Source organism: Myxocyprinus asiaticus, chromosome 39, assembly GCF_019703515.2.
Source record: "Myxocyprinus asiaticus isolate MX2 ecotype Aquarium Trade chromosome 39, UBuf_Myxa_2, whole genome shotgun sequence".
NCBI lineage: Eukaryota > Metazoa > Chordata > Actinopteri > Cypriniformes > Catostomidae > Myxocyprinus > Myxocyprinus asiaticus.
This window is the reverse complement of record NC_059382.1, coordinates 37,360,345-37,384,428: the sequence shown is the minus strand read 5'-3', so window position 1 is coordinate 37,384,428 and position 24,084 is coordinate 37,360,345. Positions and strand designations below refer to the sequence as shown.

Sequence of the window (24,084 nt, the reverse complement as noted above, 5' to 3'; positions counted from 1 at the left end):
TCTGCCTTTAAACCCTCCAAAAATGGTCCCCATTCACTTCCATTGTAAGTGCCTCATTGTAACCTCAATTTTTGCTTTTTTTTTTTTTCTCTCTCCAAGAAAAGGAGGGACGAGTCAAAATAAAGTTTTATGGTAATCAATATTATGCCATAAATGCTGTCAATTGAGCTAAACTTGTATTATTGAACCTGGAATATTCCTTTAATGGCCCTAAAATTTGCTTCATTGTCTATCTGCATTTTATTATTTGTTTCTTTTGATTTTGGAGTAAAATAGGACCAAGATATTTTCTTGACAGGTTTTGTGAGAATCACCCAAATTATTAAATAAAATATTGAAGTTCCAATAAATAGTCTTTTTGGACTGGGGATGGAGCGGAGTACATTTACATAGTACAGTGATTTTCAATTCTCAAAATATTACCATTCAACACCCTTTAAAATAGGTTAAATCAATGTATCTTTCATCAAAGGAAATATACATTTATCTCCAACTGGTGAGTCTGCTCCATTTGACCTTTTCCGCACATCATATGCTCCTGCAACATTGATCTGCAATAATAAGCAAGTGGTGGTGAGCCATTTTTGAATAAGCACATTATTCTTTTATTAAACTGATAACATTTTATTTTCCAGACTGCGAATATATGCTGAGCAGTAACATCCTAGGCAGCTTTTGAAAAAAGTCCTGTAAAACAATTTAAAACACGAGTCACAATTGTTCCATTGCACAAGCAATCACAACAAAGACCCAATGTCACTAATTTTATTTGACAATGAAAAAAATTCTTTACTGGTTAACGTTTTCTAAAAGTGAGGTGCTGAGCACAGAGCTAACAGTCAATAATGGGAAGCAATAAAAAAAAGGGAAAAGGGTAACAAAAATACTGGTACAAAAGCCTTTTAACTTCTCATCCATTAAAAACAATATGATGACAGTTAAGTCAGTTTCACTCTCAGTTTGTGCTGCAGCTCAATCAGTATCAAGACAAACTCAACAGTCTTTACTCCCATTCGCACAAATGAGCCATTAATGACAATAAACACAGCAGGAAAGTTTGGGGTCAACGATGATACTGGGACATGAAAGATGCTGCTCAGTTTGCATGCTGTGCTGTAGAGAAGCACAACTTAAGTGTGTACGGATATGGGCCATCTGCAGAGAGAGAGAGAGAGAGATGCACAGAGAAAAACAAGATAAGGATTCATTGACATCAGGGCTGGGTGGCGGTAAAAATGTGTCAAGTGGCAGAGACTTTGCTACACCACGGTAGATATATTTAAGCTGTACTTATTTACACATCAGAGCAAGACAGACACATGGATAAATGTGAAAATATAGAGCAGGGCATGTCCCCAACAAGTTTGTGTTAAGGGTAATTGTTTATGGTTGCTGAGTAACATCACAATTTTCTGCGTTTGATTTAAACATGGTTTAACCGAGTTGAGAGTACTAGTCTAAATGGCTGCTAAAGGTTTCATCTAATTCACTAAAATATGTAATAAACACACAGGGCAGATCATTTCTGTAAAAATATGTGAATGATACATTACCCAATTATGTTTTCTGTGGAACTGTGCACACAGATTTCATATGGCTATCACTAACAGTCCAAAAGAGTGAGTTGCATGTTTTATGTCTCGCATGAACGCAGTTCTCAACTTGTTTGGATTTGTAGCAAACATTCACAGTGTAGGTTGGAAAAAGAACGTGAACCCCTAGCCTAGGCTAATGATGTCAACAAAAGCTAGTGTGAGAAGCTGGCAAACCTGGCATCCCATTAAATTGTATGAGATGTGGGTTAGAGGTACTGTGACTTATTAAAAGCACTTAAACATTTGGAATTTGCTATTTACAAGAAGCATCTGCTGACATGGACCATGCCTTGAAAAAAGCAATCTCAGAAGACATAGGATCAAAAATGGTTACTCTGCATAAAGCTGGAAAGGGTTACAAAGTTATCTCAAAGAGCTTAGAGATTCATCTGTTCACAGTAAGACAAATTGTCTATAAATGGAGACGATTTAGTACTGTGGCTACTAGTGGTGCAACGGTTCGGTTAAGATATTACCGCCAAATTCAAAGAATACTCTATTTGGTAAACACTTCTAACAGGTTTGCCCTTACTAAAAATCATGGTTTTACAACAGTAACCATAGTTTTACCATGATATTTGTAGTAAAATCATAGTAACCACAAAATCAACATGGTTACTGTAATGGTTACAATATATAGTAAAACCATGGTTGCTATATGGAAACTACAGTATTACAGTTATAAAACCATGGTTAATTGTATCAAAACCAAGATTTCTGCTAAGAAAACCATGGTGACAGCAGTCATGGTTATTACAGTTATGGTTACTGCAATATTACTATAGTAAAACAATGGTAATTTTTGTCAAAGTCCTGAAATTACTAAATCATTAACATTTTAGCTTAATACCTGCACTATTACGCTACATGCATCAACTCAACATATATATATATATATTCACAATTAGAAGCTGTGCATCACTATTGAAGGAATAACCTTGCTATTAAAATGGATACGAGAAGGGATGTTGTGATAATGCTGCTCGTATTTTAATCATACGTGGAAATCCCACATGAACACCCCAAGTGCTTTAGTTATTGTTTCATGATGCTTAAAAACGGAAGGGAGTGTGTGCAGTTTCGGCTAACCTGCGTCTCTTTGCGTGCACGCAATATATTTCTGCGTAAATGATTAATTATCGATTATTATTTTAATGCCATTAATCAAAGCACATTAACACTTTCGCGCGCGATAAATTACAGCTGCGCGAGGAAACAGGAAGAACTCTCTCTCCTGTTTTAAACCCTCGCAGGGGGTTTCTCTATCAGTTTTCTCCACTTGCCATTTTCAACAACACACAACGCGTGCAGAACTGTGAAGTCATCAAGTTGACCCACGTGAAACACAGAGCGTGTCCATCTACAGAGCCATACAGGTGCATTAGCGGAGATTGTAACTGTGCCTGTCTATTTGATGCTTCGTTTTCTTTGCAAACCTTGTGCACCAAATGAGTCATTAAACTTGGTGAACCGCGGTGCCAATGCTTACCAAACCGTGGGTGGAAAACCGAACCTAGTGCCCCTAGTGGCTACTCTCCCTAGAAGTGGCCGTCTAGCCAAGATGACTTAAAGGGCACACTGCAGAATGCTCAATGAGGTAAAAAAAAGAACCCTAGGAGTGACAGCTGAAGAACTGGTTAACATCTCTGTTCATGAGTCTACTATAGAGAAAACATTAAACAGGCACTGTGTCCATGGCAGGGCACCACGAAGGAAGCTGCTGCTTTCCAAAAAAAACATTGCTGCGCACCTGAAGTTTGCCCAAGACCACCTTGACACTCCACAATACTGAATAAAGAATATGGCATGCAGTTGCCCTAAACAACGTTTCTTTTATTTTATGTAAATTCTTCATATAATTCGTTCACTGCTTATTTAAAAAAAAGAATAATAAGACTATTCTGCACTACTTAAGCCAAAATTTATTTTTTCAAGAATTTCAGCTTTTAATGAGGCTTTGAGTTTTATTTTTTTATTTTAACACTCTCCGGACGGTTACACCACATGACATGACTTTAAACTCCAGAAAAATATCAAAATGACTTTGATCTCAGTATTTGAAAAATATTCATCATAGTAGAGGTGTATTCGAGTAACTGTTTTGTGCGAATTGCATTTTTGAATACGTCACTGACCTGCCTCTGAAAGTAAATGATGGGGAGGAGGCCACTTACTGGGGTTCTTCATCTGGTAATGGTTCATCATGGCAAGGGCTTCCATTGCATCATTAACAGACTCCCATTCCAGAAGACCCGACGAACTCCTCTCTGACGAGGAACCTAATAATTTAAGGGGCATTAGTGACATTACAAAAAAGGAGGTGTATAGAAGACATCACAAACAACCCAACTTTGGTTGCTGGGTATACCATGAAAGAAAAACGGCGTTCATGTGGAACAAGCTGTTTAAATGCATGTACTATAAATGTGGTCAGTGTGCCGTGAAACATGAAAGAAACATTATTAAGGGTGTATTTGATAATGGAAATTAATGTATCAATAACAGAATGTAATTATCAATACTAGTTAATAGGAGTACCCAACGCGTTAGAAGCCATCTCAGAATACACGCATATGATGCAGAGCACACGAGGAAAAAGGCCACAATTTAAATGAATCTAAGTTCATGTTGCTGAGCATGGCTTTTTTTAAACATTATTCATATTTATGTGTGCCCATTTGAGCAAAGTTAGTTAATTGTTATTTTCTTACCCAAATACAATGTTCTGTTTATATATTACCGTTTATATATCATGAGGACCACTTCTTCATGAGGTGTTGACAAAACATTAATTGACAGTTGTTAATTCAATGTTCCTACATGATTTAAAGGTGCGCCTTATCTTCCTGTACATTAAATTTTATGTATCCTATATGTATGCGCAAACATAATTAAAGAATTATGAATTGTACCAAACTACTCAAATTGTGGACAAAAGACTTGTAGTCAAATCATCAGATCACTATCAGGTGAAGAAGTCAACACATTTTAACATCATATACCTTTTGCTGCAAAAAGTTTGACATTGGAAGGGCTTTTCACGCCAAGCTCTTCACACATCTGAAAGGACAAGAAAATGCAAAATTAACATCAGAAAATGTGTTCCTTTATTTAAAAAAAGAAAAGGAAAAAGCATCGACTCTCTGTGATGTGAACTGACCCTGGTGAAGACATCTGGTGAAGCCTCAGGTGCTGCGTTGAAAAAGTGGAGGACGTTGCTGGGGTGCTGAATGCGGTTCTTTGCTGCCTGCTCTGGAGAAGTAAAGCGGTTATTCCTGCTGCCGTGGAAGTCTTTGAAGCTGCTGGTCCCGTCGTCCAACTCATAGGACTGGCCAGGCATGATCGCCTGCTGCTTAGAAACACTGGCATGAAAGAAAAACTCTTCAGCGATGAAACCGTTCCATATTTTTCACTTTTATCATAGAGGCTTTGTTGCTAAATTCGAACAGTAATAAAACTGGATAAAATGTTGCCATCAGTTGTATCAGTTAGTTGTATTTACAGTAGATTTACAGCACAGCAACCTTTTTATTATAAACATGAACATTAACATAGGCTTGATCTCAAGCTTTTATAGTAACATTTCAATGGGAAAGGGAGCCACCAACATGTCAGTGGTTGTCTTTTACAGCAGATACACAATAAACCCTTCATTTTGAGTGAAAAAAAAAGCTGATAATTTGAATACTTACCTGTACTGAAACAAATACAGAATTAAGGTTTATACTCTAAAAGATGTTTTTCAGAATATAAATGTCTGCCTGGTGAATAAAAAAAAAATAGCAAAAAAATCCCACAGACCAATACGAAAAGGTCCAGATACACGTCTAGGGATCAGGATGTCATAAGAGACCACTTTTGACTTGAGCCAGTAAGAAACAATTTAGCAACGCCCAAGCATCAGTGTTATTACGGTTTTAGATGTTTAAATTAGTTCTTATTCCATTTTAAATTTAATTTGTCATTCCAGGTTGTTTTTGTTACAGTGCTGTGAAAAAGTATTTGCCCCCAACCTGAGTAAACACAAATACAGTTGTCAAATATATATATATATATATATATTTGTATTGAAGCAAAAAAGTATTCCAACACCTATATCATCCATGTGAAAAACTAACTGCTCCCTTAAACTTAATAGCCCATTGTGCCACTTTTAGCAGCAACAACTGCAACCAAACACTTCCGATAACTGGTGATCAGTCTTTCACAACGCTGTGGTGGAATTTTGGCCCACTCTTCTTTGCAGAACTACTTTAGTTCAGCCACACTGGAGAGCATGAACCGCCCGTTTAAGGTCCTATCACACCATCTCAATTGGGTTCAAGTCAGGACTTTGACTAGGCCACACCAAAACTTTAATTTTCTTCTTTTAAGCCATTCAGCGATGGACTTACTCCTATTTTTTGGATCATTGTCTTGCTGCATAATCCAGTTGCGCTTGAGTTTCAACTCACGGACTGATGACCGGACATTCTCCTTTAGGATTTTCTGGTAGAGAGCAGAATTTATGTTTCCCTCAATTATTGCAAGTCGTCCTGGCCCTGAAGCAGCAAAGCATCCCCACACAATCACACTACCACCACCATGCTTGACTGTAGGTATGATGTTCTTTTTGTGGAATTCTGTGTTTGATTTACACCAGATGTAACAGGATCCCTGTCTTCCAAACTGTTCCACTTTCGACTCATCAGTCCAAAGAACATTCCCCAAAAGCTTTGAGGGTCATCAAGGTGCGTTTTGGCAAAATTCAGACGAGCCTTAATGTTCTTCTGGGTTAGCAGTAATTTTCGCCTTGCCACTCTTCCATGGATGCCATTTCTGGCCAGTGTCTTTCTGATAGCGGAGTCATGAACAGTGACCTTTATTGATGCGAGAGAGGTCTGCAGTTCCTTGGATGTTGTCCTTGGCTTTTTTGTGACTTCCTGGATGAATTGTCGCTGTGCTCTCGGAGGAATTTTGGAAGGTCGGCCACTTCTGGGAAGGTTCACTACTGTGTCAAGTTTTCTCCATTTGGAGATAATGGCTCTCATTGTGGTTCTTTGGAGTCCCAAAGCCTTTGAAATAGCTTTTTTAACCCTTCCCAGACTGATGTATTTCAATCACCTTTTTCCTCATCATTTCTGGAATTTCTTTCGACCGTGGCATAGTGTGCTACTGGGTGAGACATTTTAGCCAAATTCATGCTGATGAAAAAGTTCCACTTAGGTGTTTATTTAATTGAACAGGGCTGACAATAATCAGGCCTTGGTGTGTCTAGTCCAGCTGAACCTCGTTATGAATGCAGTTTCATAGATTTGGGGATTTAGTAACTAAGGGGAAAATACTTTTTCACACAGGCCCAGATGGTATTGGATAACTTTTTTGCTTCAATAAATAACATTGTCATTTAAAAACTGTAACTTTGTGTTTACTCAGATTGCCTTTGTTTTATGTTTGAATTGAACAATTTAGTATGAGATAGAAGAAATCAGGATGGGGCAAATACTTTTTCATAGCACTGTAGTTTTTACACTTTGTTCGTTTTAGTATAGTTTTTGTTTTCTCAGTGTTCTTCAGTTTCAGAGTTTTAGAAATGTATGGCTGCAAAGGCTTAAGTGTTTATTGTTATCACTTTAATATGTGTAACAGCATTACATTTCTAAGGGCAGTCTTGTGTCACCTCTAGTGGCATTTTCACATTTAAGGTAGATTGATATAGTGGGCATTAAAAACTAAACTGAGATAATTTTTATTTTATTTTAGTTTTAGAGTAATTAGAGTAATTTTTATTTTTTTTCCCCAATCATGTCAGTTTTTTACTTTCCAGTTAACGAAAATGCTTTCATTTAGTTTTTGTTAACGATAATATTACTTCCAACGAACCACCCAAACACACACTGAAATTGCATAAATATGCTGTTTTTAACCCAAACATAACAGGTGGATTACTTGTGATGAAAACATTGCTATACTCACAATACTAAAAATAGGCTTAATTTTATTTATTTAAAACATAATTAATTTTCATCATTTGGTTTTTGGGTAAATTGTGACCCAATGATATTTTTGTTGAGATTCACCCTGAAGATTAGGGTATACTTTGTTTTTCTGTGTTCCAGTTCGTCTCGGCACACAGTCGAGTGCTCAGCCTATTAAGTATACTCTTTTGAGCGCTAGCAAATTCAACATTGCGTGACACAAGCGCACTATGACTGCTTTGTGATAATCTTTTTAGTACATTCAACTTCAGGCAAATGTGCTGACAATGCGCACAGACGAGGACTGTCTGGAAAATCTGGGCCACGGTGCTGATTACGAAATTTGCGTCACAGATACTGTGTGCTTTCCAATCAGCAACATGGAAAACCAAAGTATCCTTTGGCCTTAAGAGAGCCAGAACTGCAGTCAGAACATACCACACATTAAGCTTCTGATTGAACAAGAAGTTATTGTTGAGATGCGAGATGGCCCTATCGACAGCATAGCAGTCTCCCATCTCCACCATGGCAGCTCCAGGCTTGCTCTTCATAAATTTCACCTACATTTTGAGGGAAAAGGGACTTTTTAAATTAAGCTGTCTGAGCATTTTGACATCGTCAGAATCATCTTTTGACGTTTCACGCACCCGTTCCACATTGCCATACAGGCAGATGATGTTGAAGACCCGGTCTGCATTTATTTTCAAGGGATCCAGGCCGTAGACCATAACCACCGGTGAGTCTGCATGTGCACCGTATTCACCCGGGGGTGGAGGCGGCGGGCCGTACTGTCCTCCATATCGCTGACTGGTTCCACCACGCCTCGGAGCACCCATTGGTGGCCCCATTCGCCGGCCTTCATAGGGTCCACCATAGCTCTCATCTTGGTATCCGTGATAACCACCTGAGAATCCAAAGACGACAAACAGAATACAAGTAGTTTGGGTTGTGGGCAGGTTAGGGAAAAACAAATATTAGGCACACCCTGCACTTTAATTTAGGTTAAATGTCAACACAGCACCATCTTGCTGCCACTGTGATAAATGCACCCCAATTTTTTGTCGTTTTAACATTCACTCCTGTTTGCGAGCAATTGAGGCAAATGTGTTTACGCGTGTGCCATGGCGAGCCTTACCATACTCTGGAGGGTGGTCTCCCAGCAGAGCCGGCTGCCTCTGGCGCTTGTTGGGGTTGGCATTCATATCTGAGAGGCGAGAGAGGAAAGAAGGCCAAGAAAGGATAGGGGGAGGGAAAAATAAAGAGGGAGAGAGAGAGCGAAAGATGAATTCGCTGAGAGGCGACATGATACTGACTTTGTGGTCGTTGCTGTGACTAACTTGACCTTTAAGATCAACAGAGAGAGGGGCAAACACAGGAAGTCAAAAAAGGGCCGATTCTGTAACAAGTGATCTATTCACTACTTAAAAGCCTGTCTACTACTCTCACATTTGGCCTTTCTTATGAGGCATACCAGTTCCAATCAAAGTTGTATATGAGATTTACAAATACATTTTCAGAAAACAGCAAAAGAATGAAAAACTAATTTCATATATTAAAGGAATGCTGTGGGTTCAATACAAGTGAAGCTCTGTGGAGAACATCTGTAGAATTTTTTTCTACATTCAGACACCTGCCACGCCACTGGGGGAGGCGTTTATAGGAGCATTTAAATATGAGATGCACAAAACTACCTGTAAAACATTAACTACTGTGACATTAAATGTGTTAATGACTTCATGCCTCATTCTCTGAGTGGAATTCACATGAGATCAGTAAAAGAAGCTGTTTTAACCAATCAATGATGATTTTAAGTAATATATGCATTAGATAATGATTAATTTGTAATGTTTACATTCTACTTGCTACATGGCCATAATATGCACTGTTTACCCTGTTACTGAATTTTACGATGACACTGATACTACTGCAAAAATTGTTGTTTAAAAGGGTGCCAATGGGCAAAATTACAGACACAAGAATGATGATGATAGGCTTCTCACTTTGGGCAGATGTGTGAATGGCTTTCGGCTTCAGACGGCAAATGAATGAAACAGCATATCAAACAACAGTGAATTGGCACTTAAGTGTATTTGAGTAGATTTGGTTCTTTTTGTAGATTGTACAGATGTAGGCATGTTTGCATTAGCTCATTAACTCTGCACACCATTATGTTCACATTAGCCTAGTTTCCATCCACTTTTCACGCTATTTTGTTGTCGACAAAGTGAAAATGCGTAAAATTTGCGAAATTTGCCATCTTCTGCCTGTTTCCATTCAAATGGCCTTTTATCGATAAAAATGGTGTGCGTGATGACGTCATGCCTAAAAAACCACTGTCTTGCATAAGTTTTGGTTTAGCGCAAAAGAAATCTGCCCTGAAGGCTTTTCCATTCAGAAATGTGTGTTTATCGCAAATTCGCTTCCCAGATGTCCCTAATTTTTTTTCCCCTGAAGTTTTGGTAAACTGGGGAGAGTACTGAGACAATTCATTGAAATTAGCCAGCTTACTGTCATTTAAATTTCACAAATAAATGCAATCAGAAGAGGAGGAATTGCGATCAAAAGGGAGCAGTTGTCCTTCTGATAGGACTGTAATATTGGTCATGATGTTGCGCCTATCGCAGGTTGCCACCAGTTCCAACCCGAATGCAAATCATCATGGCCCTGTTCAAGCTGGCAATCTGCACCAAGCAGTGGGGGAAACTTTCGGTCTTAGTATAAGGACCATCCATCGATGTGTATATGATGTGTGCACAGCTATTAAAGAAAAACTGATGCTGTGTAATTTCAGGGTTTACATTTGATACATTCCTGATATTCAATAGGCTATTTTGAACAATCATCTAAAGCATTGCCATCACAACTGCATTATACCCGTATATTTGTCCAACAACTTTTAACGACCAACTAAACTTGATTGTTATCTCAAATTATTTTTAGTGTCATAATGCAATTTACATTTTCTGAAGAAGCTCAGCAAATGCGATCCGAGGTAAAGAGGGTTAGATTTAAAATATTTAAAAGTTTTAAAATTGTTCAAAAGCAAATTTTTTTTTTGGTTGGGATTTTTCCCCTTTTTCTCCAAATTTGGAATGCCCAATTCCGAATGTGCTTTTAAGTTCTCGTGGTCGCGTAGTGATTCGTAGTTGCCTCCGCGTCTGAGACCGTCAACCCGCGCATCTTATCACATGGCTTGAGCGCGTTGCCACAGAGACATAGCTTGTGTGGAGACATAGCGCGGTGGATGGCTCACCATGCGCCCCACCGAAAACTAACCACATTATAGCGACCACGAGGAGTTTACCCCATGTGACTCTACCCTCCCTAGCAACCGGGCCAATTTGGTTGCTTAGGAGACCTGGCTGGAGTCACTCAGCACACCCTGGGATTCGAACTAGCGAACTCCAGGGGTGGTAGCCAGCATATTTTTACACTGAGCTACCCAGGCCCCCCAAAAGCTCGTTTTCTGAAAGTGAACTTCGCATTGGACAAATAGTTCTGAAGTGTAGAAAATGTCTTCTTTATTAGTCTGCAGAACAGGGTAAGGCTTAATTTTGTGTAAAGAAAAGGCATATATAGGTCTAAAAATATATATTTTTTCGTTTGGCAATTTATTTAATTTAACATAGGGAAATTTGCCAGCATTTTTTCATAAGTATAAACAATAGTTTAATAAAATTGGGCTATATGTTAGTGTTCCAAAAAAGCACACTGAAGCTTTTCTTCTAGTATTGTGCATATATTTTAAATTTAAAACATGTGCACAGAAATTATATGTTTTTTGTATTATGGGCTAATTGCCATCTATTATTTTGATTGGTGTGAAAAAGCAACGTTAATAAATAAACGGATGGCTACCGTGATTAATCACAAACAGTGGCCATTAATTTGTTCTCCATGCACTTGTCAAATGTGCATGTCTTGAAACAAGATATTTGTATTGGAAGCATCATGTTTCAGATCAATCCATAATCATGTACAATAAATTGGCTTTCAAGGATCCTATACCTTGTCATCATGATTAACACAGGCAACGACTGGGGTAAATTCTGTCACGTGACACTATATTTTTGCGTTAATGCCAATTTTCTCAACAAAAAGTGTTTCCAAACCAGTTTTTCACGACATCTGATGTATCGACAGTTTATACGCTAGAGTTCACTTGTGAAATTTTTGCGATAAATTGCGTTTCCATTAGCTTAATTTTGATGCACTAAAACTTTTTTGCAAAAAATCCTTAGATGGAAATGTAGTTACTGACTGATCTTGACTGACTGGGGAAATTAACCTAGAGAAAATGTCAGCGTCAAAGTAGGTGAAGCACCAGGTCACACCCACCGATGACATGGACCAAGTGTAGTAAAGTGTTTATAAGGCAGTATGAAGTTTTATTGAGTTCGTGCAGGCAAGCTGCTTCGGACAAACGAAACAAACTCAAAAACCACCTTCTCTTTGGTTAGATGGAGTTCAAAATGGCATCACACCTGTTTGTTCTTCGATTTCGCTAGAGGTATATTGGCACCTTTCCTATGACTTCCATTTTAATTTCATTACTTTACATGCAAATTTGCTTATTTTTACAAACTGACAAACATGCTGAAATTATTTTCTGTGTTAATCAACAGCATAAAGATCTTTTACTTGTATTGAACCCGGAACGCTCCTTTAATGGTAGGGAGTGAGTGGATGAGGGGGACAAAATGTCTACTGCAGACACACACCTTGATTGCCCCCATTGCCATCAGCATCTGCACCTGTTCAGGTACACACAGTGCAAACATGAATCTCACAGACATTTCTAAACATTCACAAAACAGGTTTCTTACTCTATGCAGGAAGTTAAAATGTAGGGCACCATGCCTTTATTTGAAATTATTATTATTTATTTTTTTAATAAAAGGACACAACAAACGGGCCTATTCTCATAAGCATCTCATTTTCAAAACATCTCTAAGAATAACATTGCACAACCCAACACAGCAATGCATTTAAATGTGCCTTGCTGAATAGCATCAAGTTTGAACCAAATGTAAAAAAAAAACAGGGAGAAAAAGGCAAGTTAATCAAACATTTGATCACACATCCCCATGAAACAAGACTATGTGCGCATCACTCCAAGACAACAGAAGCTTGGGGTTACTTACAGCAAAAACTCAAGGGTTGGGGGTCGAAGGTTGGGGCAGGAAGAACATGCCGAAAATTAACCACCGATGAGCATCTTCACAGGGTTCTTCTCCACATCACATTCAAAAACGTTCCATTTCTTCCCCCACCAGTCCATTCCACTTCCAAAACAATCTTCTTCGTTTCAGATCACTTTCAAAGCTCCACTGAGGCCGATGAATGCTCCATATTCTCATTTCAAAGCCGTTCTTCCCACAGAGGTTGAAAAGCTGGAGCAATTTATGCCGAATTCAGATTGACTGGCATTTCCACTAGGGACACAAAGCCAACCTGCATCACACGGAAGGTGTTAACAGTAGTCATACGACTGAAAAATGGTAAAAACTTCACATATTGAGAGAGAAAGAAGGAATCGTTTAGGAGACTGAGAAAGGAAAGGACTAGAGGAGGAGGACACTTGTTGGGGGTAGAGAGGGTATCTGAAACACCAGCCTCCAAGGCAGAATTTCAGGAAAAAGTTGGCATGTTGTCTGTCTGCATGTCAGTACCTTGTCTGCAGTGTCTTCTGTGTCTCGAGTGGTTTAGTGTCATCAGCTGTCAGGCGTGTCGATTTGTAGGTGGCATGTAGGTATTTGTGTTGTGACGATCAGCAAACGAGATAGTGAGAAGACGGAACCCAGTGAAAGACGGACAGGTTCAGAAAAGGCTGTTTGTCTATGGATGTCATCAGTTTGGCATGAATGAAGCATTGTGTTGTGATGTCACTTGAGGATGAGTGTCAAAGAGATCCCTTGTTTGCAGTGCAGTTAAGATGGTGTATCACGATGGAGTGTGTCTTGTTCTTGACCCGTAAAAAAACAAAGGGAAAAAGCTGAAAGGGTGTAGGAGCCATAACTACTTGCAACCCCAAATCCTTCAATGTGTTGTGATGTACAACGGATAGCATTTCTTCATTGACTTTTGAAAAGTGTTGGTTCTGTAGGAGGGTGGTGAGTGCTAAATGTTGCGTGATCATGTGTTTGTCAGGATGTCCTGCAGTTTCACAAGAGTGAAATGAGTGTTTGTCCAGGAGAAATGTTGTCACTGGTATAGGAAGTAGTTGTGGTTTGTTGACTGGTAGTGTTGGGCAGTCTGAGGAACTTGTGTCTTCAATGAAATATAGGAAATATCCCCCAGTGTCCAGATGTATTGAGTGTTCTGTTGTTGTGGTTGGGATTCTGGAAAGTTTCTGTGCTTTCATTTTGGTTTTCTAAGGGTGCTTTCACACTTTGTTCGAACCAGAGTTCAATTTTGCTCCCTCCCCCAGCTGGTTTCTGTTCACATCAAATTATTTGAGTCTGAAATGTGGTACGTTTGCGTCATCAACGTGAGCACCACGAGTACAAGCAGCAGCTGTTTAACACTAACTAGGCAACGACGAGAACGATCACCAAAAATGTAAATGCACAGAACAGCTTTGCAACGGATGAAAAGAATGTAAGCGATTCATTTGGAGACAAGCAGGTAAGAGAAATACATTATACCATTATAACTGCAACCAGGAGTGGGCAAAGACGCAAATTAAGGTTGCATGGTAGACCGGTGCTACGGCAGTATCACGATACTAAAGCTTCAAAATACTGGCGGTGTCACAGTATTTTTTAAACTGTAGTACCTTCAATACGGTAGTACCGTAAGTTAGATTGTATGTGCAGTAAATATTGTTTTCACTAAAACCTTCATTTGAATCAGAACTATGTCTGCAATAACATTCTTTGAGTGGCGTCCCCTTCACGAACTGCCCTTAAAGAGTGCAAAATGCTGTTTAGAATTTGCCCCTTACATGGTATTGTTCATTTTTCAATGTGTGGTTTTCACATGCTTCAAACACACACATCTGAATCCCAGCATGTTCATTTGGTGGTCGTGTCTCCTAATGGATAATATGGATTTAAGTAAAATTTTGGAAAGCGAGAATCTTTTTACACAACACAATTCACGTAGCGAGATTTGGAATTATTTTGGGTTTTGCCTGATGAGACCGGGAAAACCCAACTGCCGTGAATGTCGACAGAGATTTCAAGCCAAAGGGGGAAACATCAGCAACCTTATTAAACACCTTCAGACACATCCCACTGCTTCTGCAGAATACACAGGTTAATGCCACTTCATTTAACCTAAATGCTTTATCTTTTAACATTTATAGATGTACCGTTTCTCTGAAAAATCGACCGTTGAACTCGTTTAACAAATACAAGGTTGTGGTAACTTCGCACTTATGATCGGTTTGATCAAGTCTCTGAGGCATGCGATCAAACCAGTGTGTGTGAGATCTGCATTTGTACTGCTGTTTACCAGGAGAGAGGGGCTAAAGCGTTTGTGATAATAAAACAGCTGCTCAAAACAGTCTTTTCAACGTTACAATATCTTTATTTTTATGTTACCAACATTCAAATAATCACAGAAATAATGGAATAAAAGTTGAAAGCAGTTGCCATTTGTATTGGCTGATTTGATGTGGTGAAGTTTTTTTTACATTAAACTAAGAATGTATTAGGTAACATGTTAGTCCATTTGAGCCTTTTCCCAGTTCATCCATCAGTTATTTTCACCACTTCCGGAGTAACAAGTGCAACGGCTAGTTTCTGAGAACCACCTTTGCTATTACAAACTGTGTTAAGAATGTGGTATCGTGATACTAATTATTATAGTAATACTTTAGCTGGTATAGTATCGCAAGATATGATTATGGTATCGTGACAACCCTAATGCAAACTACATCAATCATGATTCACTTCTGCAATTTAGGATGATTGCATTCATATCAGAAGCGAATCGTATTGTAGTTCCTATGAAGCGTACCTCAGATCACTTTTTCAAGCAAACTTTGGTGCAGTTTGTGAGTGCGCACCAGAGTTCACATTAAACAAACGAATAAAACTGACAATAAACAAACCTTGGTGCGTTCCAAATGTGCTAGTGTGAAAGCACCCTAAATGTATCACATGAATGTGAGGAGCAAATGGCCATGAGTGAGCACCAAAGAACACTTCATTCAGAAGTCTTCAAAAGGTTTGTTTAACTGCAATTTGTTTGTGATCAGCACTTTTCTGGACACACCGTTAATGACCAAACAAATATCTACATGAAAAATCCACGAATACCCTCAGCTAAAATCAAGAGATGTCTTAAAATTCAACATGAAATCAAAACTGACCCTATTTACTTTATTAATACATATTCCTGCTCAATTTGTGAATAAGTGAAAATTATTCTAAAGAAAAAAAGTTTTCATCTTATATCAAAATGATGCAAGTATCAATTCTCAAAACCACGATCTGCAATGCAGTAATTGGTTGGTGACAAGACATAGCAACGTGATGACATCATATACTCTAGTAAAAAAGAAATAAATCATGATAATTAATTTATATACACTAAAGAAATGTGTACTGCAGGGCCTTCCACAGACAACGTGCTGTTACGATCAAAGATAGCTGGACGGAGCAAAACACAGTGCAGCGACTGAGATGCATTTCTCAAAGTTTTAAACTACGTTTAACTTGGCACAGCGTCCTAAAAACACAGCAATAATGACTAGAGACACTGAAAACACCCTTCAAAAGTGTTAATCTAGTCATGGGGTCGGCAACCTACGGCAGGTGTGCCAGCATTGGCATGCAGAGGGGTAATCACTGGCACGCCAGCAATGGCGAGAGAGGAGTAGATCATTTTATTTATATAAATTCCGCACCTGCATTCCAATCTACATCATGATGTAATCCTTCCTCAATCACGCAGCATGTTTTCATGAGCTGAATGGGTGGCTAAACAAAAAGTTAAAATGTGACGAGACTGCAGTATACCCAACAGACTCATGCAAGCTATTCATGCATCACAAGCTGGCAGCACTTCACTTTCAGTTAATCGTGCGAGTAAACGCACCCACTTTGCTTCGGTCAGGTTGTGCAGATGACATTCCGTGTTTCATTTGTTTCTTTTTGCTTTCAGAACAACATGTGATGTAGTCAGGAAAATACCACTATTAATCCTTGAGGTTTTCAACCCAGCATACAGGTACACCCATGATCACACTCAATTATATTAAACGATTAAGAGGAAACACCCACAGAGCATGGGGTTCAAAAATCTGAGTCTATTCAAAATATACAGTTGTGCTCAAAAGTTTGCATACCCTGGCAGAAATTACGACATTTTGGCATTGATTTTGAAAATATGACTGATCATGCAAAAAAAAAAGAAAAAAAAAAAAAGTCTTATTTAAGGATAGTGATCATATGAAGCCATTTATTGTCACATAGTTGTTTGGCTCCTTTTTAAATCATAATGATAACAGAAATCACCCAAATGGCCCTGATCAAAAGTTTACATACCCTTGAATGTTTGGCCTTGTTACAGACACACAAGGTGACACACACAGGTTTAAATGGCAATTAAAGGTTTTTAATTTGCAGTTAGTGTCTGTGTATAAATAGTCAATGAGTTTGTTAGCTCTCACGTGGATGCACTGAACAGGCTAGATACTGAGCCATGGGAAGCAGAAAAGAACTGTAAAAAGACCTGCGTAACAAGGTAATGGAACTTTATAAAGATGGAAAAGGATATAAAAAAAGATATCCAAAGCCTTGAAAATACCAGTCAGTACTGTTCAATCACTTAAGAAGTGGAAAATTCAGGGATCTCTTGAAACCAAGCCAAGGTCAGGTAGACCAAGAAAGATTTCAGCCACAACTGCCAGAAGAATTGTTCGGGATACAAATTAAAACCCACAGGTAACCTCAGGAGAAATACAAGCTGCTCTGGAAAAAGACGGTGTGGTTGTTTCAAGGAGCACAATACGACGATACTTGAACAAATATGAGCTGCATTGTTGAGCAGAAAGAAGCCAATGCCACAAAAAAGCCCAGTTACAATATGCCCGACAACACCTTGACACGCCTCACAGTTTCTGGCACACTGTAATTTGGAGTGAAGAGACCAAAATAGAGCTTTATGGTCACAACCATAAACGCTATGTTTGGAGAGGGGTCAACAAGTATTGTGCTCTTTGAAACAACCACACCGTCTTTTTCCACTGTCTGTACTGACTGGCATTTTCAAGGCTTTGGATATCTTTTTATATCCTTTTCCATCTTTATAAAGTTCCATTACCTTGTTACGCAGGTCTTTTTACAGTTCTTTTCTGCTCCCCATGGCTCAGTATATAGCCTGCTCAGTGCATCCATGTGAGAGCTAACAAACTCACTGACTATTTATACACAGACACTAATTGCAATTTAAATAGCCACAGGTGTGGGAAATTAACCTTTAATTGCCATTTAAACCTGTGTGTGTGTGTCACCTTGTGTGTCTGTAACAAGGCCAAACATTCAAGGGTATGTAAACTTTTGATCAGGGCCATTTGGGTGATTTCTGTTATTATGATTTAAAAAGGAGACAAACAACTATGTGATAATAAATGGCTTCATATGATCACTATCCTTAAAACATTTTCATGATCAGTCATATTTTCAAAATCAATGCCAAAATTTCACAATTTCTGCCAGGGTATGCAAACTTTTGAGCACAACTGTAAATTAACCCTGGAAATAAAGTTTTAGGATTTTGCAGGTGCGATTTCCCGAAAAAGGCTAAATAGTTGATCGGCTTGTGATGTGCGAATGGCTTGCATGCGCAGCGCGAGTCTCGTCACACTTTAAAAGTGTTTAGCCTCCCATTCAGCTGATGAAAACACACTGCATGATCATGAAGGATTACATCAAGATGTAGATTGGAATGCAGGTCGAAAAACTTCATATAAATAATAAATAAGTCTGCTCCTCTCTCGCTGTTGCTTGTGTGCAAGTGATTACCCCACTGCGTGATTTTGAAAAATGTATGACATAAGGAATATTTAAGATTCCACACAATTTCGTGATCAGTAATCAAATAAGCAAATGTGTGACATTAACTGCAACTCATTTTGTGCGAAAGAACAGGTTTTCTTTCATTAAAGCACTTAAGATGCTCTGTGAAAATTCACATGCAGGATTCATGTTTATATCATAATCACTGGGTGTTGCAAAAACATTTCACTCAAACTATTATGCTGATAAAATTTGTAATGAAAAATACACAATTAAATTAGAAAAATGCAAAATAGAAACATTGTCACAAGTGGACTCAAACTTATATGCATAATGTAATATAATTTAATTATCTAAATTATAATATTTATAATTATCAATCTTTAATTGAAGGCCTTTCTCAGTAAATATTGATATGCGATTAATTCATCAGCACATCATGATATTAATTCAATTTAAAATTTTAATCAATTGACAGCCCTTAAGCATATTATCTTTTAGTTTATATTTAAATGATTTAAAATAATATCAGTTATCATACTCAACCTAAACAGTCAAAAGAAATAACGTTTTTTTTTTTTTTTTATCAAGTCAGTTCACTCGGCAGCCATCTTTGGAAAGTTCCCGGGCAGCTATTTTCTATGTAAACAAAAGGCATGTCAGTGCAGCTCCTATCTACTTGAATGGGGAAAGACCAAAATCTCCAAAATTGTTGATAAAGATTACGATCAAAGAACATTTCAAATCAGCAGTAAAATCTGACTACATTGGAATCATAAACTGTGCTTATTTACTTCAGATTACTCCAAAAAAATAAATCCTGGCTTGTATAGCTAATGTGCATGTGTGTTTGAGTTGACTGACAGCCAATGTCTATCTCTAAAAGATGATTGGCTCTTTTATCTGTAAGGCAGGACTTCCTTTCTACATCCGATGACCACTGGCCTTTCTAATTTCTCCCATTAATTTTAATAGAAGTGACCCGTCTCTGCTAAATAGTCTCTGGTGTAAACTAATTCTTACAACTGGCCAAAAGAGAAGGAACTGATAAGTTCCAAATATATTCAATGTGTAACTGTTACATTATTTTGATTTGCATTGTCTTTCAATTTTTTTTTTTTTTTTTTTTGTAATGTCAGATGTTAATGTATTCAGATGAACTTTTTAAACAATTGCACGTAATGTAAGGCTACAATAAAATTAAAAATGACTGAAAGCAACTCCGAGATCAACTTTGAAGAACGGAACAATCAAGGATTGTCAAATCGTCAAGAATTATTGATGTTGTCTTTGTAAATTTTTTCTGTCTATTTGGTTTACTGTACACGTGCTGTTACAATTCAATAAAAATAATAATAAAAATGTAAACATTTAAATTTAGATTTCTCAGTAATCAACATACAAAAAAATGGAGCCATGGATTAAATCTAGTCCTAACATGCGTATGCGGCATCAATAAGACATACATCACATTATGGAAGTAAAACAGGTTGTGAATGTTGTATCATGTTTTAGCTGTCATAGTGGACCATGGACTGTTAGTATGCCTATATGGTGCTTACCCAGCAAGACACTTGTCCCTCACACCATGGACATGTGATGGGCTTTGCTTGAAAAGGAATCTTGGGAGATATCCAGAGAATCTTGATCGGAGGATGCTTTAGCGATAAGATCACAGGGATATGGATTTACCTCCCCCTCAAAGCCATGAAAACATACGGTGTAGACACTGGTATGCTTAACACTCAGCGCAGAGGAGGTGAAAAAGTGGATTCTCCGCTGCAGTTCCAAGATGCCCCAGTCCCACCCACTTATTTCCCCCACAGTGGCAGTAAGGGCGCTGAGCAATGTCAGAGCACGTGTAGGGTTAACCTTACCTTGGCTGCCCAGGTTTGGATTGGTGTAGTCCCATGTATCCTGGTCATTCTTGAACACATTGAGGCGTGTTGGCTGGGAGGAAAAACAGATAAATAATTAGAGCTGTCAAAATTAACGGGTTAAAGTTTGTGATTCATTTAGAATGTTTAATGCAATTTATGCATTTACCAATTTGACATAATATTCTGATATTTTATTTAGCTTGGTGCGAGTTCTAAACACTGGTTGGAATAGGGCGGAACCTTTGCAATGTGTCTGGGAACATTACAGTGACATACACACAACAGCGAATCTGTGCGTGTTTGTCAACAATCTTGAAGTGATGGAGAAAAGACCTCTTACAAAACATTGTGTACGGTCTGCCTACGGGCCTATTTGTTCTATTAAGTTCTAACAATTTCGTAATTTAATAATGTCGGTAGTGCCAGTGCTAAAACCATAAAAAGACGGTGGCTGTGTCTGGAATTGCATACTAATATCCCACTTTTTTGTTTTTCTTTTTTACAGTTTTTTCCATATTAGATATATGACAAAAGCAGTGAGAGAACTATGGGTAGCATGAAATCGGCCGTTCTATGCAGCATTTTTCATGTGGAGCTCAAGCTTCAAAGCGGTGCTTGACACTGGCGTTAAGAGGTGCGTTGATGCCCAGACGCGAATCAAATGAAAGCGGCTTCATGATTGCTGTAGAAAAGCAGATACAGCCTTCCAGCCAATTAATATTGTGGAGGATGAGGGTTTAAGAGGATTAATGCCCATTACTATGAACACACAACTTAGGGCTGCACGATTATGATGAAAATCACAATTGCTGGTTATTTCCTTTGATATTGTAATTGCGCTTATTCGTTTCGATTAATGAAATTTACATTAAAATACTTGTGTGAACAGCTGAATGCCATTTTCTTCATGTAGGCTATGTATCAAAACAACTCGAGAACCATGTTATTGAATTGCTTTAATATTCTCATTGCATGTAAAACTAAAATGTGTTATTCACATTTTGAATAAATTATACACAGTATAACTGATACAGTGAGCATTACTCATATGCCTTTAGACTAATATAAACACGCTCGATTTACCTCTGCATTCATGCACACAATGGTCCAAAAAATATGCTGTAAATAGAATATTTTGGCACAATGGGAATACACCTAAATGGAATGATGTAATTGACACTTTTCACTATTATATCATTGCAAAAGCTGTAATTGTATTCTCGATTATTTTTTCAATTAACTGAGCAGCCTTAATGCAACCTGTGGGGACTAGTTCTTTCAATTAGTGTACTACACTTTGTGTAACATTTAATGTTACTTGAACTGGTGCTATTTTAGTGCATTTCTATCTTTATACTGTGGAAAGTTTTGTTTAGAAATTATTAATAAAAATTGTTAATTTGTTTTTCCTTTCCTAAAGAACATTAAGGTAACAGTTCTCCAAAAAATAAAGATCTGTCATTATTTACTCAAATCTTATTCTTGTTCACGTATATTCCAAAATAGCACATCAAGATGCATTTCACCAGGTTTGACATAAATGATGCCAACTGACGCAGGTTCCCGCATATTTTGTGACCAATCACACACACCAAGTCACTTTGAGCAAATGAAGAGAGAATTTGATTTTGGGTGAACTATTCCTTTAAGGTCTGAATAGTTTGAAATTCAAGAATCTCACCTTAGCATACTCGATCTTTAGAGTGCAGCAGCCAGAGTATATATCGGCCCCGTTGAGCGAGGCCTTGGCCCTTTGGGCACTCTGAACGGAGTCAAATGTGTGAGGAATTAAAGAAATATGCAGATCATCTTGAGTGCCATTCTTGCAAACATTGTTATTCGAAGCATTCTTGGACTGCAACATACATTGCAATTACATGAGCAAATGTTTGTTAACTTGGATGGAAACATATCCACAGTGCTTGAACTGTAAAACATTCCTAGCCCAGACATCATAAAACACAAGCATGAATGTAAACAGATGACACTGACAGGTGCATAAAGACTCAAACATGAATTAAAGCTTTTCAGAGTTGAAGACAACAGCTGCGACCTAACAAATATTGTTTGATCCGCAGTCTGAAACAGTAAAGGATATTCCACCATGGCCTGCACACCATTCTTCCTGAAGATGACAATTCTTTGAACAGGACCACAGTTGTTGCAAATAGTATAAAGAACATCCTGTACAATGATCACAAAAATGTTAGCTCTGAATAAACAAATCTTTAAAGTGAAATGTAGCAATATGATTGCAATGTTGGTACTTTACCGTGGTAACAGGATAAATAGGGTTCATGATTGTGAATAGCAAAACATTGTTAACACTGCGGGAGTCATCTGGATCACCCGGCCTGGAAATTTTCTGACTGGTAGAGTAATTTACGAATGCAGGATGTCCGGCAATGTAGATCTGGTTATCGTTGGCATAAGTAACAGCATTGCAAGACCCACTCATATCCTCATATTCAACCAGTGCTTGACGTTTCTTGGGCATAAGTACGACATAACTGCAGAGAGATTGAATGGTCCACAACACATTGCAATATATACATAATCAAAGTGAAGCAAAACCTTACATAGTTGTAGCATACAAGTTACCTGATAGTTCCAAACTCTTGAAGGGCTTCAACAATGTCTGCCTCCAAAACCCCATCCACTAACCCTCTGACATGCACCACAAGGGAGGGTAGCGTCTTATGAGGGTCATCATATCCTTCCTGCAATATTTGCAATTATCACATTGGCCAAGCAGGTAAACAAACAGGTATAATTCATTACACGTGTAACTGGCACAGTTTCACGTAGGTAAACAAGTCGTTTAGTGACATTTACATCAGCAAGTGGGTTAAATGAATTTTTAGATGCTTATTCAACTTCATGTTGATAACCATGTATGCATACAGCAAACTATATTAGCAGCATGTTTACATGCAGGACAATCCATTCATTCAGCAGCACGTTAGAATCTGTGGAGCGTGACGAACAAATCCATTTTACACGTATGCATAAAATATTCTCTACATATACATCTTAATTTATTTAAATATTTCAACAGCTGTTGTGTTGTGTACAAATTTTGCAGCAGTTAACGCCTCAGTTTGCTGTGGCTCAATTGTTTGGTTAGCTGGTTGGCTAACTAATGCAAGTTCAGTCAGCTAGCTGTGTCAAATAAAGTCCATTATAAAAACATCTGACAATGTGTATGTAAAGACTCGTCTTACGGTGGCCATTGACCCGTCGCTATCGGTTTTTTGGCGTTTTGTCGCTCTGCCGCCTTCGCTGTAGTAGCGAGCCGTCTGCGTCGCCATGTTGTCCCGTTACAATTCACGCGCATCAAAATGGACGAAAACTACAGAAATTGGGACAGGCGAGGTCACGCCCTCAAGACAAGACCGGCGAGTCCTTCTGGTGAAGAGGAATTGTCAATCATCACTGTAAGCAAATAAAAAGCGCATAACACCACGTTTGAGGTACGTGATTGGACAATAAAGTATTCACTTTAAACCTTTGTCAATTGATGTGAGTTGACGCTCCTATCACACCTTTATAAATTTTGTCACCTTATTAAAAGACCTTAACACATTTTCTCTATACTTGAATAATTGAAAAACTGAATTATGATTTTTTTTTAGCAGGGCTGACAAAAATACTGTAATAGCGCAGTAACATTATTTTAAGT

At 38.2% G+C, this 24,084-nt stretch overlaps 1 protein-coding gene across 6 annotated transcripts; it reads right to left on the bottom strand.

Moving 5' to 3' along the window:
• Nucleotides 1-577: 577 nt before the first annotated feature.
• On the bottom strand, nucleotides 578-23,774 carry LOC127429491 (heterogeneous nuclear ribonucleoprotein L-like). Of its 6 annotated transcripts, none has more exons than XM_051678524.1 (14): nucleotides 23,627-23,774; nucleotides 23,004-23,122; nucleotides 22,675-22,912; nucleotides 22,501-22,586; nucleotides 22,084-22,180; nucleotides 20,400-20,472; nucleotides 12,274-12,306; nucleotides 8,688-8,756; nucleotides 8,200-8,456; nucleotides 7,991-8,112; nucleotides 4,756-4,957; nucleotides 4,598-4,655; nucleotides 3,731-3,874; nucleotides 578-1,155 (listed from the first exon to the last, which is right to left on the bottom strand). In XM_051678524.1, the coding sequence occupies exons 1-14, from the start codon at nucleotides 23,711-23,713 to the stop codon at nucleotides 1,097-1,099; spliced, it is 1,644 nt and encodes a 547-aa protein (XP_051534484.1). In that variant the 5' UTR covers nucleotides 23,714-23,774; the 3' UTR covers nucleotides 578-1,096. The 6 variants fall into 6 exon arrangements, with proteins under 6 accessions (XP_051534484.1, XP_051534486.1, XP_051534485.1 ...); XM_051678526.1 differs by having other exon boundaries at nucleotides 3,770-3,874; XM_051678525.1 differs by lacking the exon at nucleotides 12,274-12,306.
• Nucleotides 23,775-24,084: the final 310 nt, after the last annotated feature.